The 16,615-nt window shown below is 40.3% G+C and overlaps 2 protein-coding genes across 2 annotated transcripts; one reads left to right on the forward strand and one right to left on the reverse strand.

Annotated features, from left to right (window-relative positions):
- The first annotated feature begins 1,494 nt into the window (after positions 1–1,494).
- LOC117302607 (putative methyltransferase DDB_G0268948) lies at positions 1,495–7,003 on the forward strand. Its single transcript, XM_033786584.1, has 7 exons — positions 1,495–1,731; positions 1,944–1,947; positions 3,849–4,000; positions 4,319–4,538; positions 5,518–5,612; positions 6,245–6,376; positions 6,904–7,003. The coding sequence occupies exons 1-7, from the start codon at positions 1,595–1,597 to the stop codon at positions 7,001–7,003; spliced, it is 840 nt and encodes a 279-aa protein (XP_033642475.1). The 5' UTR covers positions 1,495–1,594.
- A 991-nt stretch (positions 7,004–7,994) lies between these two features.
- On the reverse strand, positions 7,995–14,899 carry LOC117302608. The gene is made up of 3 exons (XM_033786585.1): positions 14,886–14,899; positions 12,791–12,891; positions 7,995–12,095 (listed from the first exon to the last, which is right to left on the reverse strand). The coding sequence occupies exons 1-3, from the start codon at positions 14,897–14,899 to the stop codon at positions 8,461–8,463; spliced, it is 3,750 nt and encodes a 1,249-aa protein (XP_033642476.1). The 3' UTR covers positions 7,995–8,460.
- Positions 14,900–16,615: the final 1,716 nt, after the last annotated feature.

Raw genomic sequence — 16,615 nt, forward strand, 5'->3', positions numbered from 1 at the left:
TACACTATCCTATCAGCTCTCCATTGTTCATTACCAAAGTTTGTATGCTCACGGTTATTAATTTGAGTAACTACTAATGTTTCCAGTGCCTTTAATATTATGACGTATATGGACTAAACGTGAAACAAGGCTGCCGGACCAGTATGCAAGCTTACAACTGGTCCTTCCGGTTACATAGACGTCACTGGAACGTTTAGAGCTTGGAGGTTAAAGGAGAGCAAGCCATTATCAAAAACTATGCACATTTGCTTCTAAATGCTGATGATTAATTATTTTTGCAAAGTCAAGTTTTGTATAGGTCACTATTTTTTTTAAAGATATCAGTGGAAGAGTTGAGATTTTCGATCTAAATGTGTTTTTAAATATGTTGCGTAGATTGCTGGTCATCTCGCCTCTAAGCAAAGTCGCCCAGTGTGACGAGAGCGAGTTGACTCAGTAACTGCGAGCTAGTTGAAACAGTTGGCGACCTTGCTTGTGACGACTTTGTAATTATGGACAGTGTTGCTGTGGGGCGAGATGACAATATTTACCTCATTTGTTTACAAAGTTGAGGGTTTCTGGTCAACAAATTATTTTTGGAAACTTTTTTACAAGATTAAACATGCAGTTTGAAAATATTGTTTTACCTGATTTCTTTTAGCCCTGTGTATTAGTACAATCAACATGAGAATTGTTGTGTTGATAATTTTTTCATAACCCAAATTGACTATTGTTCATATTTCGATGTCTTTCCTTGGGTTTGTTATGTTGTTGTTGTTGTTGTTGTTGTTGTTGTTGTTTACTTTGTCTTAACACATTGAGTTGTTTTGCTTCTTTAATTGTTTTTTCTTCTTTAACTCAGATGATCCAAAACTGGACTTACAATTAGTCGAAAGTTTGAATAATAATAAAAGAGAATGAAGCTAAAGCAGATACTTTATCAGCTAACTAGTTTTGGTTTGTGAATGTATGCATATTTTATTGCACTGCCCGTCATTTGGTTCGAATGCATGCTGAGTTGTTACGTAATACGTTTGTCCTCGCATATTATAGAATTGGTTTTTATAGTTTTACGGAAGTTATTATTATTATTTATTAGTAGTATTTATACAGGGTATACCCATCCGTGTAGCCCAATTAGCTTTAACATGTTTTATGGAATTGGGGCCACATGTTTTGCGGGAACGGCTGTGTCGAGAGTTCGAGAACCGGTACGCTGGAATGACCTGCCAACGTGTCCAAAAGCAAGGGCCAGTGTAGACTTGATGACAAGTCGTTAGGCGCTGCCTTTTTGTCTGACTTTCATGCAACAGTCACAGTGCGATGTTACCCATGCAACAGTCGTAGGTGGCGCGAGGTAGCTCTCGACTGACTCACACACACACAATACTGGGATCGAGGCCTCGGGTGTGTGTGTGTCGTCCACGCAGCTACACCGCGCTGTAACTACACACCGCGCTTAATAATTACCGTCTTGACTTCAAGACTAGGGCCAGTGCAGCACATGTCCGTCACTCAGTGACGCTGCTGATGCTCCTGGTGAATATTAGGCATCCGCGGTAAACGTACAATAATTTTCCATAAGCAGTTAGCGGCTAGTCGCCACCGCCTTAGTATGGATTCGCTTTTGATACCAACACCTAGTAAGCAGTTTGCTGGCATGAAGCATGCAGAGAATTACCTGAAATATCGTCCTGAATGGCCGCAAGAACTCGTCTTGAGAAGTGTGGCCTTTTTGATGGAAAAGGTAAAGTTTTATATCAGTTTCGTTCTTGATCCCACCGCGTAATACGAGAAGCGTTTAATAGAAGTTCTTTTGCAACGTCACAGCCCGAGTTTTTGCCAACACAGATTGAAAAACTATGGAAAGCCATATAAGAGCAACTGTCAAGAAAATATCGCTATTTTTGGTAAAAATGTACCCGAATTTGTTGATTTTGTATAAAACATAACAACGTATCAAGAGAGGTGTTTTATTTAATTGAACATTTGCATAAAATGGTGAATTTTGTTAAAACATCTGTTTTTACGATTTAGTGTTTTACTAACATTCGGCCGACCATGCCAAGCAATGCGGTTTGTTTATCAACAAAGGAAGGTCCAAAGACATTTTTTCACGCTGTCACCATCTTGTTTATTTTCCCCCGGTTTCCAATAGCAGCAATGAATGCTAACAATCATTGCGCATGGCACCAGACTATTATTTCGTCCAGCCTCAGTTTGGCGTAATGAGTTGGAATGGAGTAAAATCAAGATGACCAAACCATAAAGGTCGATAGCACGGGTCACATAATGTTGCGGTATCTAATACATTTTGAATACATTAATATAACCCATTGCCGCAAGCACGCTTTGTATATTTTATTGCCAGGTAGAGTTTGTTCCTTAGAGAACAGTACTGTTAGAGAACTGTCTTGCTATATATTCAATTACTACCGCGAAGCAGGTTTTTCCCCAGGATTTTTCGGGAGACTTCTCAGCTGAAATGGGAGGGGACCAATTCATTTTGTGATTTTAAAATTAATTAAGAACATTTATAATTCAAATCTAAAAGATTGTTGGTCCCTATTATATATAATTACAATCCTTTGGATTAACTTTTTAATCCCTCCCATTTAGAGTTTCAGCTTCTACCTGGGTGAAGGTAGAAAACATTGTAACAAATAATTATCATAAATAATATATTATTTAATTTTCCTTTGGATTAACTTTTAAATCCCTCCCATTTAGAGTTTCAGCTTCTACCTGGGTGAAGGTAGAAAACAATGTAACAAATAATTATCATAAATAATATATTATTTTATTTTCAATGAATATAGCAAACTAACCTATTGCATAACAGTATTTTGTAGGCACTGTTAGTGCATTGATGCATGGTGAGAGACGTAATATTCACGGAGCACTCCACTGACCGAGTTTAACAAGCAAATGACATAATTATATATGTCCGACGAAGCTATTAATACATGTCAATACATTTTAGTAAACTTGCGGGTACAACCATGTGTAAACCTCTTAGGGTGAGTGTTGGCTCTGAAAAGAGCCGACAGGGTCTCGACGTTTCGAACAGTGTACTCTGCTCGTCTTCAGGAGATGTACAATGTTCGAAGCGTCGAGACCCAACCGGCTCAAGACTATAACACTAGGCATGCGTTCACTCGACACTATTGGTAATTACTCAAAATAATTGTTAGTTAAAAAAACTTACATGGTAACGAGCAATGGGGAGCTGTTGATAGTATAGCACCTTGTAAACCCTTATAAGGTGCTAAATAATTGGTCTCAGAATTCATCACTGCAATAACCTGTCTTTCTGAAAGTTTGTATATACTCAGCGCCTTGAGTACCTTTTTTGGTAGATATATAAGACTTCGATATTATTATAGAACATTGTGAGAAACGGCTTCCTATGAAGTAACGTAGTTTTTGAGAAACAGGTTATTTCTCACTAAAATTTTTGATCTGAATTCGAGATCTCAGCCGAGTACTCGAATTCAAGGCATTGGAAAGCACACAACTTGTGCCGACAAGGGTGTTTTTATCCTCTAGTATTCTCTCGCATTATTCATTTGAATGTAGTTCTCGAAAATGGTGAACTTGAAAATCAATGCAAATTTTCTTGTCTTGTTGATGACGTCATCAATGGTTTATTCAAAGGCCACGAACAAATCTTTAAAATAAATTCATTGCGTTTTGACTGCACTGATCGAGCTGCAATTTGAAGGTTTTTTCAATAAATAATGTTCACTTCAATGTGAGGTTGAACTAGAATTCAAGGTCAAAGGGGAGCCGAGTCTGTGCAGTATTTAAAAAAAAAAAATTCCAAGAACTCTCATCAGTCTACGTTTGTTCTTTTCTAAAAATCAAAGCCTTTCAAACTTGCTCTCGATGTTGGATGCGGATCAGGTCAAAGTTCACGACCTCTGGCCCCACATTTTAAAAGTGTCCTTGGTATTGATGTGAGCCAAGCTCAGATAGAAGTCGCCCAAACCGCTGTTAATCCGAAGAATGTTGAATACATGTAAGTATAAAATCAATGTTTGTCGATCAAAACTTTGCTTACTCGCGACGCTTGGTGGCAGCAGAGGGGTAAACCTTATCACTGTTAAATGTAATTCGGACGCAGGACTCGTATAACAATGGATTATACCCTTTGTATAATTAGTTGGAGCACGTTTAGTGTTAAAGGTCACAGTGGCCCACACATCAAGGTCGACGGTTGCATTGACCCCCCCCCCCACCCAACAACACCCAACTCCCACTTGAAGGGATTAAATGAATGCTTATAAATGACATTTGTTTATTTTATGTTCATCAGCGCTCTTTTTATTTCCGTTAGTGTGGGAAGGGCAGAGAACATTCCACTTCCTCGAAATTCAGTGGACTTTATTTCAAGTGGTGAGTCGTTCCATTGGTTTGACAAAGAGGCGTTTTTCAGAGAAATTGATAGGGTCTTGACGCCGGGTGGATGTGTAGCTGTGTACCTATACGGTAGAATAATGCCATGGGTTGAAGGGGACGACGCTAGGAATGTAAAGATGAAGGAGGTTGTGAACGAGGTAATTGATTATCCGCTCGTCTTTTCCACGCGTCTGTGAGGGCGCACTTTATTGTCTCTTTTCTTCTGCGGGTGCACCACAGCAACTCCCATGAACAACCAATGCTTAATCGTATTCATTTTGATTTTTACCTTATTGCTTGATATTGAGTTGATAATGAGTTGGGTTTGTCCATGAACGGATGAGGGTGCTACAAACGGAACCGGTTTGTATGCTCACATAGTACATCCAAATGACGCCCGACCGCACCGCGTTCCAGCACGTCCGTAGTACAATCCCAGTACGTCAATTCCGTTCGTAGTTGGTCTACGTCCTTCTCGTTTTAGAAGTACATGTACATTGCCACTCCGTCTAATTGCAGGATCCGGGCTGGTCGCCCAAAAACTTTGAGAAGGCTCAAAGTTCTGGAGCACCATTCCGATCAAACCCATCCGAGCTAGTCCATGAAGTTCGTAAACAGGCCGAAAACATGTTGTACGTCCATTTCGTTTGCTAAATCTTTCAGAACGTAGTGAGAACGAGTTCTGTGTAATTGGGGTATTTACGTGTATTATTCAACATACATGATCAACGGCTTTACGTTCCACCCGAAGGACAAAGCAATAATGGTTAAGTGTCCCATTTAAAGACGCGTCAAGGCCGAGACTCGAATTTCTGCTGATCAGAAAAACACCAAAGTCCAGTGCGATTGACCGCTCGGCTCGTGATATAAGCCTACAACTATTATAGAGACCGATAGCCGATTCTGTTATTGTCCAAATTGTGTCAGAGTTGGAAGAGTGTAGTATTTATTTATTTATTTATTATTATTTTATTTTTTTGGGGGGGTCATCAAAATCAGTGACACATTATAAAAGCAGAAGAGAATAAATGTAACAAGCCCAGAAAAAGAAGGGAGAAAGTGTAGAATATAGTGACATCATTTGTAACTTTTGGGTCAAATTCGCAGTTCAAAACTATCATAATTTTTGTTTTACAGTTTCATGATGTGACAATAGGGCAGTATTTTAGCAATAAGACGAAAAACCTAGCAAACCCGGAGAACCTTCACGTCCCATACGCAGAATATAAACGGTAGGTCACGCGCTGAAAGGTGGAAAACACAATAGGTTATTCCGGTTGTGAAGCCAAGCTTTCATGGAAATTGAACTAAGTCATGATACAAGCATCCCCGTGGGGAGAAAATGGTGAACGGAGTTCCAAAATAAGATGTACTAAGCGGAAAATCCCAGATTGTTTTTCTCCAATGAACACCTGCGAAATGGACTGAAAAAACTAATCCCGGGTCTCATATATACTTCACGAAGTAGGGCAACGAAGGCAATTGCCTCCATGCATTAATAGTGCCCTTGAAATATTACAGTAGACATTTACAGTTTCACCAGAGGGATTGCAGGCTCGTTTTTAAAAGGGCAAAGGGCCACGGCATTTTCTCCTTGGCGCACTCAAACTTCCTCACTGCGTGTGACATATAAACGGTATCTTTGTAGTACCAGTCTGGTAGCCGTCATTGCAACACCAGAAGTGCCTGACTTCTTTTTGACATTATCCTCACAGGCAACCAGTTTTAGGCCAATACATTCTTTCGTGTGATGCCTCTTTTTTAAAACAACATCCTGTAAGTAATACATGTTTTATGTTTTGAACTAAGTAGTTCCCAAATGCAACGCCTCAAACCCATACAATATCCATTTTTCCCCCTTCAGAGAAAACATCGTTTCATTTAAGGAATCTACCGTGGATTTGTATCTGAACTACGTCAGGACATTGTCGGGCTATCAAAACTACATAGAACAAAATACCAACGGCGAAGACATCTTGAACACACTGAGCGATCGGTATGTATCATTCTTAAAATACACTGCCTGGACACTTTTGGTAATTGTCAAAAGACCAGTCTTCTTACTTGGTGTATCAGTCAACATAAAAAATATGCGTAAAATAACAAACCTGTGAACATTTCAGCTCAATCGGTCGTCGAAGTTGCGAGATATTAATGGGGGGAAAAAATACCCTTGCCGATGCTTGATTTCGAGACCTCAAGTTCTAATATGAGGTCTCGTGGAAAGTTACTTCTTTCTCGAAAACTATATTTACTTCAGAGGGAGCCGTTTCTCACAATATGTTATACTATCAACCTCTCCCCATTACTCGTTACCAAGTAAGGTTTTATGCTAATTATTATTTTGAGTAATTAGATGTTTCTTATACCAAAACTCAAGAAAAGAAAGAGGATAGGCGGAAATTAGGAAGCGATCCAAACGACATAGACCAACCTCGTTATAACAAAACAATGCGCGCGATTTTTAAAAGCGACCGTCGATGTCCTTGGGAAATCTAATTATTCTCTTCTTTTTTTTTGCAGACTTCTTGCCATTTTGGAAGCGCCTTCTGCGGCTATGAAAATATACCAGCGAAGTCCAGTGTGTATGCTTCTCGGGAGGAAACCGGACATTGGCCGATAAACCAATGGGAGCCAATTTACTTCTAGAGTTAAAACTTACGGTTCTTTTCAGAACCACCCCCAGCTCAATTAGAGGTTATCATTACACGGTGTTACCGCAAACCTTCAAATATCGTTTTTCCACCATGCAAAGTTTCAAATCCTATTAATTAACTTCTTTCAAACAATTCAAAACATTGTAGAATACGTTTCCACTTTATTGTTATTTTCTTGTAACGGTTAACAAACGATATAAAAATATAAAATTCAAAATGAAATTAAGTAAACATTATTTGTTAACATTTATATCATTTTCGTTTGGTGTAATTTTTAGGTATTTTATAGCAACACCTTGGGCCAATTTCATGGTTCTGTTTACCGCCGAATTCTTGGACACCTTTCTCCGCTTGCGTAGAATGCCTAGTAGCGTGGGGTACGCTAGACTTGATTCAAGTCCCATTCTCGTGGTGAGAGGAAGCATATCGCCCCAACTTACTAGCCCTGGGGTGGATTTCACAATGAGTTAGGACTAGTCTTATCCTTAGGACCGGTTACTCGTGCTAACTTAGGACTAGCCACACATTTTGTATATCTCCTAGGACTAGTCCTAAATAAGAACTAGTCCTAACTCTTTGTGAAATCGACCCCTGGTGGCCTTACACTTTCATATACCATATACAGTGACGAGAAAGAGTCATATATACGCCATAATATAAGAGTCATATATATCTTAATACTTATGCATGACGTCATAATTCTTACCCAAAATGAGGCTATGGGTGCACTTTCCCCATCACTTGCAGTGGCTGCGCCCATCGCCTCGTTTTGAGTTAGCATTGTGACATACCTCATGCATAAATATTAAGAAAGGCGTATAGGACTACCCAACTTACTATAAAACAACACGTATAAATAATAAATACACAGTAGTACAGTGCGCGCGCCGTCAAAATGTGGGCCTCATGCGCCAGGTTGGGGGAATGCAGAGCATCTCAAAACAGTAGTTTCCTGGGGATGGCACGGGATTGGGACTTGAGTAAAGTCTAGGGGTACACTTGACATAACCATACAATTCCCTGCTTCCCCAAGCGCCGATTCTTTGCTCACGGAGTCACGGTTAAGCGGAGCCATGAAATTGGGCCCATACTTCGTCATCCTAGACATAATAAGTTTTTTGTTTTTTGGGTGTTTTTTAAAGAACTGCATCGTTTTATCAATATTTGTTCCTTAGCTAAAATAAAAACTTACAGTCTTCATTGCAGTCAATATTATATAACAATGACTTAAAAGTACTCCCACTCAAATTTCGACTTCATAGTGATTTAATAAAAATGGTAAAAAATGCATGATAAAATAATTTAAATAACAAAAAACATTGGCCAACACTTTCATCAAATGCTGTATTTTAAAGCTTACATTATTTTGTTAATATGAATACGAAAAGGAGTTAACTATGACTGTATATTTTTCAGTGTTTTTTCATGATTGTTTTGCTCTTTTCCTGCGCGGTATCACTGAGAAATCTGATTCCTTCAACCAACGCAAAATTCGCTGGTAAGTATTCGTTGACGGGGCGACCTGTTTAGCAGGGCGCCCTCCATTGATCCGTTCCATCTTGATGGCCTGATCCAACTGCTCGTCGTTAATTCGCATCCATTCTTCAATGCTCACCGTCTGCGACCAGGCGCCGTTTATCACATAACCTGGTTCGCTACTGGAGCTTGTTGTTGCCAACTCGACCTTCTTCGCCATTTGTTTCAGCGAATCTTCCCCGTGCACTGTAGAGGATGAATCGTGCTTATCTTTAGCAAGTGATTGACCGTAAACCCGAGAGTGCCGTCGATGTTCCGTAGCATTTTTCCAACCAGCCAATTTTGAATCATCTTGCGTCCGTCTACGACCGCAAGTCGCAAGTACATGATGTTCCTTCAGAACATGCTCTGGCACATCTTTGTTGTATTGTATCCTCGATGAAGCACCATCATCTGCATCTGTGCCTTTTGGTTTATTCCGCAGTGGACAATTCTCATCATTTCCAATGTCATGTGTGTTACTCTTTTCTATTTTAACTGCAACAGGTTTCGGTGCCGAACTCCAATTCATTGGTAATGGACGTTGTTCAGTTTCACGGTCCGACGGTGGATTCAAATGATCCTCATCGGTCGAATCACCTACCTCTGTAGCATGACCTTCCTTGTGTGTGGTTTGCAATGTGTCATCCACACTTTGTTGTCCAACAGCACCTTCTTGCCGAAGGAATTCACAGGCAGGCACATCTCGCGGGTGAGCATATTCGCCACTGGATTCGGCAGACGTTTGGAGTTTCAACTCTTTGTAAATCTGCTCAGGCGTGCCATGTCTATGCTGATGAATTCTTACAGATACCTGGCTTTCTGTCACGGCAGGTGGTGCTGAAGCTTCCCTTGCTTCACTAACCTGCCAGCTGTCAGAGTCTGTCTTTGATCCGTCATTGAGGGGGATTGGGAGGGAGCTCTTGCTGAGCTCCTTGCTCACCTTGGGTCGATTTGTTGAGGCGTAGCTTTCTGATGCCAAGCTATGCTTCCGCCGCATCCTTTGCATCCTCCTCCCCACTCCATTTCTAGACTCGTTGTTATAGTCGTGATGAACCTGCACTGACTTGGTAGCAGAGTTCCAATGACCTGGTTCGTGTCTAGCGCCATACTCTTCCCGACCGTGCAGATCAAAACTGCCTATGGAGCCAGTGACCCCTCGACCACGCACTGCTTTTGCTTCTCTCAAGACGGAAGTCACTTCGCAGTTATTCTTAATAATAGTCGGGTTGAAATGTTGGTTCCTGGCGAAGTCTTGCCCCAATAAGAAGTCCATTTCTCGATCTGTCCACGTGCCGTCGGAAAGATATCTTTCCAGGCTGTCCTCCTCTACATCTGTCAAAGTATCAAAGAGGATTTCCACTTCGTTTGATGTTGAGCTCATCAGTTCTACAATATCCAGTTCACCGTTTTGGAGAGTGAGGCACACCACGCGATCACTATGATATCTACGTTTAACGTCAAGTTTAAACTCGTGATGACTTCTTGATGAAGTGTTCATGTCACAAAGTGTGGCTTTCTCAGTACAAATAGAAGGAAAGTTGGTGTGAAAGGACTGAAATTCGGATGTTTGGGTATCGTCACTCCGTCCAGAGAGCAAAATAAGAAGTTCTTCGATGTCAACTTTCCAATCTACTGTTGACTGCGACCAATTAGAATCACTGCTTATCATGACGTCAGATGCGTATCTACTTGATACTTCGTGTTGATTGGTAATAGTTTGTTCAGCAGAAGTCAAATTGGTCGATTCTTTCTGTATGATTGAAGAAGAGTCGAGTGTTCCTTTGCTTTGAGACTTGGGAGATTGAGGTGCCTCACTAAACTCTCCAACTGTACCAAATTGTCCATTGGAACCGTTTGACTTTCTATGTTTGTGATTGTTATTTCCATTACTCTTCGAGGTTTCCTGATATGATGGACCTGCTCCTGTGTGATCAGCTCTATTCGAGGGTTGACTTTTAACCGTTTGGGGCTGTCTAGGTGTCACCCCTTCTAGCCGGCCGAGATCAATGTGCAGCTGCTCTCGAACATCTGCTGGCAGGTAAGAGGCATCACGATTAGTCTCCCTCCAGCCGTCAGGCCACTGTACCACGTAGCACCAATCATCGATATCCCATTCTTCAGATGTAGGTTGCGACTGACCGAGTCTACACAGCTCCCGGTCATCGGCACTTTCAACAATGCCTTTCTCATTGTCGACGTATGCGCTGCTCTTTGTAGAGGTGCTGTGTTCAATATAAATATGCAAGGATTGAAATCCAGGAGGTGGAGGAACAGTTTGCCTCGTCATCTGGTGACGGATAACTGGTGTAGTATTTGATGAGATGCTGCTTGTATGTGCCAACTGAATGGTTGACTCATCAAACGGGTTCATGACTGTGGTGGGTGTAAAATCTGTTGGAGATTGTGCCAGATGGTCCATACCTGAGGAAGTACGGCTCAAGTCAACAGTTGGCACGTTAAACCCTGGGGGTGGATTCCTTTCAACAGCGCCCTCCAGTGTAAGGGTTGGGTTGGTACCAGGAGTTTGACTTGTGGGTCCTTCCCCGGTTGTCTTGTTTATCATTTTGCCCAACCTGTCATCCAGCTGGTCCAGTTGTTGCAATTGGGCTCCATCAGGATCCTGCTTTCGGGGGTTTTCATCTGAACTACAATGCTCACGTCTGCACTCGTAAACTTGACCTTTAACCCCGCCAGGACAAGTGTTGCCGTTGTTGTTGTACGAGAAGATGCCTAATTGTTTCTTGCTGACATTTTTCTCCTCGCGCGTTGTAGCCCCACTCTGTTTGCCTCCATCCTGCTTCGAAATGAAGCGTTTATTCCCTACTTGAGATCCATCCAACTCAACTTTCTGCTTTCGAGCTTTCTTGGAAACGCGCGTCAGTGCCGCAGTTCTCGCATGCTCGCCCTTGCTATGTTTGCCTCTCGATGAACTGTTGCCAACTGGAGGAAGGCGAGGTGGGATTTGAAGGTGGGTAGACGAAACCATTGCGCCATTTTTCTGTGTAGCTCTGTTCATTGGTCCCGTCACAAGTACATCGTCTGAAATACTGCTGATTGTTTTGGCACCGCTTTTGGAGAGTTTGAAGGGCACGGCCAAACATTTAGTACCACTACAACCACCAGTTGCCTTCACTTGGAGACCATCATTTCTCGTTATTTCAGAGTTTTTGTTTGTCATGGTCTCATCCTCAATCGGTACCTGGAAACTTTTAATAACAGAGTCCATTTCTCCAGTTTTCTTTGTGCCATATCGAGACGTGGTGTTGGTAACCCTGTTCACACTGGACCCGAAGCTTTCACCTAGGTGAATTCCCGAGATGTCTATGAGTTCATCGATGGAGAGTTTGGCCATATTTTCAGGAGTAATGTCGGACTCTTTCACCGGGCGAGGGACATTTCTCCTCGGTGGTTTGAACTGAATCTGCGGCTTGTTGGGAAGAATGCTTCCCAATCGGACCTTGTTGAGAGCAATTCGAGCGGCAAGGTTCGTCTTTTGTACGGGGACTCCAGGCTGGAACGACGGACCGGCTAGTGGAGTCCCTAGCCAAGAAAAAAAAACAAGAGATATTTTGATGAGGAACGAACATACGGTTTATTTTTACAAGTGCACAATTGATACCCGTGTAATTGTATTTATTTTATTTATTTATTTCCAGGCAAACAGTACATACAAAGAATAGGCAATAAAAATATGACTACACAGAGAACAAGCCTGCGGGTAACCAAAAACGGAAAATAATTACTATCTAAAGGCGATCCAGACAATAAAAATGAAAGGCACAAAAGGGTATAGGACAAAAACGTCATAAAAATTTGGAAAATAGCACATCAAATACCATATCATAATGAGAAGGGATTCGGGGTCCATATCTCGGAGAGAAATTCCGTCTCTGTCAAAACTTTTCCCGAGGACGTCGCCACACTGCTATTGTTTGTTTGACTTCACTCTGTTAATTATTTACATGGACAGATCAAAAGTACCAGTAAAACGGTAAATAACTTGGCGGAAACGCTTTGCCTTTTTGTTTTTCTACGTTTGTTTGTTGTTTGTTTAGGTTTTGATTGTTTGGATTTGGTGGGGCTTTTTTTTTTTTTGGGGGGGGGGTTCTTGTTTTTGTTTTGTTTAGGGGTTTTTTCCGGTGGGCGCGAGGGGGATTCCCCAAAGAGCTGTTGATGAAAATGAACTTTATTTTACCAGTTTGAACACGATGATTTGGCTTGCCGATGATCGGTACGTAGTGTGTAGTCGGTCTTGTCCCGAGCGATGGCCGTGGGATCCTGGGAACACGAGGCGTCCCGTTTGCCGACACGTGGCCGGCCTCCGTAGGTGTCCACCCTGTTGATGACGTAAAATGAATAAAAATTACTTGAAATTTACCATTTTTTACTTAGAATATTAAGAATCAGGCCAGAAAAAAAACAAAAAGGTTGTATGCATACACTGACACAACAGAAATATAACGGTCAGGGCCCAATTTCATAGAGCTGCTAAGCACACAAATTTGCTTAGCATGAAGTCTCTGTCTCGAAATAAACAGGATTACCAACCAAATTTACACATGATTTTCTGGATAAGCAAACAACAGCTGAATACCATTAACAAGCAATATGCAACAAAATGGAGTTTGGTTGATAAACCTGTTGTTATCAAGGAAATAAAATCATGCTAAGCAAAATCTGTGTGCTTAGCAGCTCTTTCAAATTGGGCTCTGTATTGCCTAAATCACAATCTAAAAGAGCAAAAATACGGCATGTAACCAGAATAACAACGATCTAAACCAAGAATAATCAAAACAAAAAACCCACATGCATGATTGTTGGTATTTTCACTGGCTGTAAGATCAATTATAAGGCCTTATTATAAACAAATATGTAGAGACCTTATGCGAGGGCAAAAAAAGCGTTTCACAGATGGAAACAGAAGCAAAAACTTACAACGAAAACAACAAAAGTTAAGCTAAAATACAAGTCACAAGAGACTAGTCAGGAAAAAATAGCAAACTCGAAGCCTGCAACTACAAGTACCTCAAACAGGTTTGTTGGTTTAACTCCTTAGCCAAGACTTAAAAGGAACCATTCATCAGGTCCATCCCTTGAGCTGGTTTTAAGAAAACTATTAATTTGCTCTAAAATGCCAGAAACTTACCCAGAATAAACTCCTTGAGGTCTCTGCCCCTCTGCCTCGGGAGAGGGAAAAGTATGTTGTTCGGATTCGCCACTGGATGTTTGCAAAAAGTTCAACACAAAACTAATTTTAATATTTGTTTATCAGACTTGAATATCAATTTCTTTTGCATCGTTAACTCCCCACGAAGTGATGTGGACATTTCATAAAAATACTTTTATACGTGGCATTCTTGTGTGCATGGATACGCTTTGTTAAAATCTTTTAGCTCGCCTTACGGTAGGTATAGGCCTACTGATTTACCATTAGCCCGACTCTTGCTATTTGCAAGGTAACTTGCTTCTTTTTCTTCTACTTTTTTTTCTTCTTCTAGTTTTATACTTAAAGGAACGTTACAGAATTGGTAAAAAACAACAATCGTGAAGATCACAGATTTACATAAAACTTACACAGTCTAATGATGATGATAGTAGAAAACATCCCTAAAAATATTTCTGTCTGAAATGTCATATTTGATGAGAAATAAATAATCTAATTTCGCGTTTGGAGTTTATCGCTCAGTGAGCGTTTTATTCATTTTTGTTTTGGCATCGATACAATGCAAAATTCTCTCTTGACCCAGATGGCCGATCGATCTCAAACTTCTGCTGGTTTTTCAGTTTATGTATTTTTTTATGGTGGATTACTTAAATTGATTACACTGCCAGCAACTGTTTTGTTGGCAAAAAACAATTCTGTAATGTTCTATTAAAGCGTCCTTAGCTCTTAATATATAGCTGCCCCTCTTTTAGTTTACTTGACTTTACATGTTTGTTTCTTATTGCTCTGTAACTTACAATGTTTACTGTTTCAATGCTCACTTTTTACACACACATGGCCCTAGTAGTTGTAAAAAGGCTACCCTGTCTAAATCAATAAATAAATAAACAATATTCATCTTCGTATTTATGGATACATTTCTTGAGTGTTTATAATAACTATCTGGAAATAGTTGTATAATAAGTTTTATATTAGTTCACAACAAGGTAAAAGAAGAACTTACTGCTCATCCGGTTTAGATCACGCCTCTGATTATAACTTCGGTATACATTAAGATCGCAAAATAATTACATTCACTCACCGACTTCTTTACAAAGCAACTGAATAATTTTTCCATCATTAAGATTATTTTGTTCTTTCCCTTTGTTGACAAAACATCAACGAACCGAGCGTCGTTCATTACGCAGTTTGTGACGTCATTAACATCCACTTTACTTTCGTTCCAAATAGTGACGTCACAAGTAACTTCGTGACGTAAAAGCATGGTAAGTAACTCGCGAGTGTTACACGCGCAGTTTCGCGCGGTTGCCGCGCTGTGCGTGCGTAAAGTGAGCGACTAGACCGTTGACCAGAAACAGTGACGTAGCTCTCGAATTGACCACATCGCCGACAGCCCTCCATGTGCATGGTTGATTATACCCATGTATGTTTTCTGGTTTATAGGCTAGTTGGTTGTGGTTGTAGTCAAGTTTGGTTGCCACCCGAACTTGCTCAATTCTTTATTCATGCGGTTCATTATAGATACGGCTATTACCTCAACAAGTCTAATGAGATCGAGGATGTTTCTTGCCGAGCATGTTTATTTGTCGGCTAGGTTGCGTCTATGAAATTTTCTAGGCATTTTCTGTGATCTATTTTACTTGTGATAGTGATGAAGCGGTAAGCCTATTGAAAACGTGTATCACTTACTTCGTTACGATGAGTGCCCAGATAAATTAGGCCTGCGTGGTTCTTACTTAGGCGAGAGAGTGTTACCCTAAGGTTTGAATGTCGAGTAACTCTCCTCAAACCATTGTTTTCCATTTTGTTTTGATAAACATTTTGCAGAGTGTGAAAAGGGCTATATATGACGTTTTGAAAGTGATTACGTAACGGAGCTTTTCGCAAATCTCTCCGAAAAGCGCTGGATAAGGGTATTCGAAATTATTGTTTTGTACACTATCAAAATTTATTTTATTATCATGACTCGGTTTCCTTATTCATTGAAAACATTCTAAATGAAATTCAGCAAAGTTCACGACTTGTCTATTTCGTTCAAGCAAGTCTTTATATTAAGGCAAGAATATGCAGCATTTGCTTTGAGCTTACTATTGATTTTTGGTTATCTCTGAGACTACTCTCAGTAATATTATGTATTTAGGTCAAAGCACATGCTTCATTTTAGGGACCCATTACTTACAAGCTGTGCTTTTTTATGGGTTCCTCTACAGTTTCACTCCCTGTTTACATAATACTGTATTGTAATCGACTGTTATACTTGTGAATACTGTGGAAATAAATGAACTGAACTAAACTGAACTGAATATCATGCTTGTATGCATGATGACATGACCAACATTGGGCAGACATTGGAAAATAAAAGACAATTTTATGGGCAAACATGTTTATAGATCAACATTTATTTTGCAATTCGTTTAAAAAAAAAGTAACTGTCAAAGTCGGTTTCTACTTATTACTTTCATAATGTTCTAAAAATAGTTGGATTATTTTAGTTTATGGTCGATTTAAAACTATTTGGGGATCCTGGAGACTTGTAGACCCGTTTCTGGACATAATAAATTTAATACTTCTATCTTCGAATCAACAGGGCTGATTTGCTCAAACAATTTTCTTAATTTTCTTTTTTGTTCACGATGGGAAAACCAAAAACAGGAGTGTTTTGTATGACACAGTGCTGTTTCCTTCCACAGCACAGCTGTTTCCTTCCATGGTAACGAGCAATGGAGAGCTGTTGATAGTAGAAAACATTGTGAGAAACAGCTCCCTTTGAAGTAAAGTAGTTTTTGAGGAAGAGGTAATTTCTCACTCAAATAATAACAAAATACTTCAGACCGGAAGCCTTTTAATATAGGTATCTGAAAGCACAAAACTGTTTGCAACAAGGGTGTTTTACTTT

The sequence above is a fragment of the Asterias rubens genome, chromosome 18 (assembly GCF_902459465.1).
Source record: "Asterias rubens chromosome 18, eAstRub1.3, whole genome shotgun sequence".
Lineage (NCBI taxonomy): Eukaryota > Metazoa > Echinodermata > Asteroidea > Forcipulatida > Asteriidae > Asterias > Asterias rubens.

Excerpts from the sequence above, each read along its gene's own strand:
- LOC117302608 (XM_033786585.1), bottom strand. Across the intron at positions 12,096-12,790 it reads CAAGACCGACTACACACTAC|GGACTCCACTAGCCGGTCCG; the intron begins GTACCGATCATC and ends TTTCTTGGCTAG.
- LOC117302607 (XM_033786584.1), top strand. The coding sequence starts at position 1,595 with ATGGATTCGCTTTTGATACCAACACCTAGTAAGCAGTTTGCTGGCATG. Across the intron at positions 4,001-4,318 it reads CCGAAGAATGTTGAATACAT|TGTGGGAAGGGCAGAGAACA; the intron begins GTAAGTATAAAA and ends TATTTCCGTTAG. Across the intron at positions 5,613-6,244 it reads CCATACGCAGAATATAAACG|AGAAAACATCGTTTCATTTA; the intron begins GTAGGTCACGCG and ends TTCCCCCTTCAG.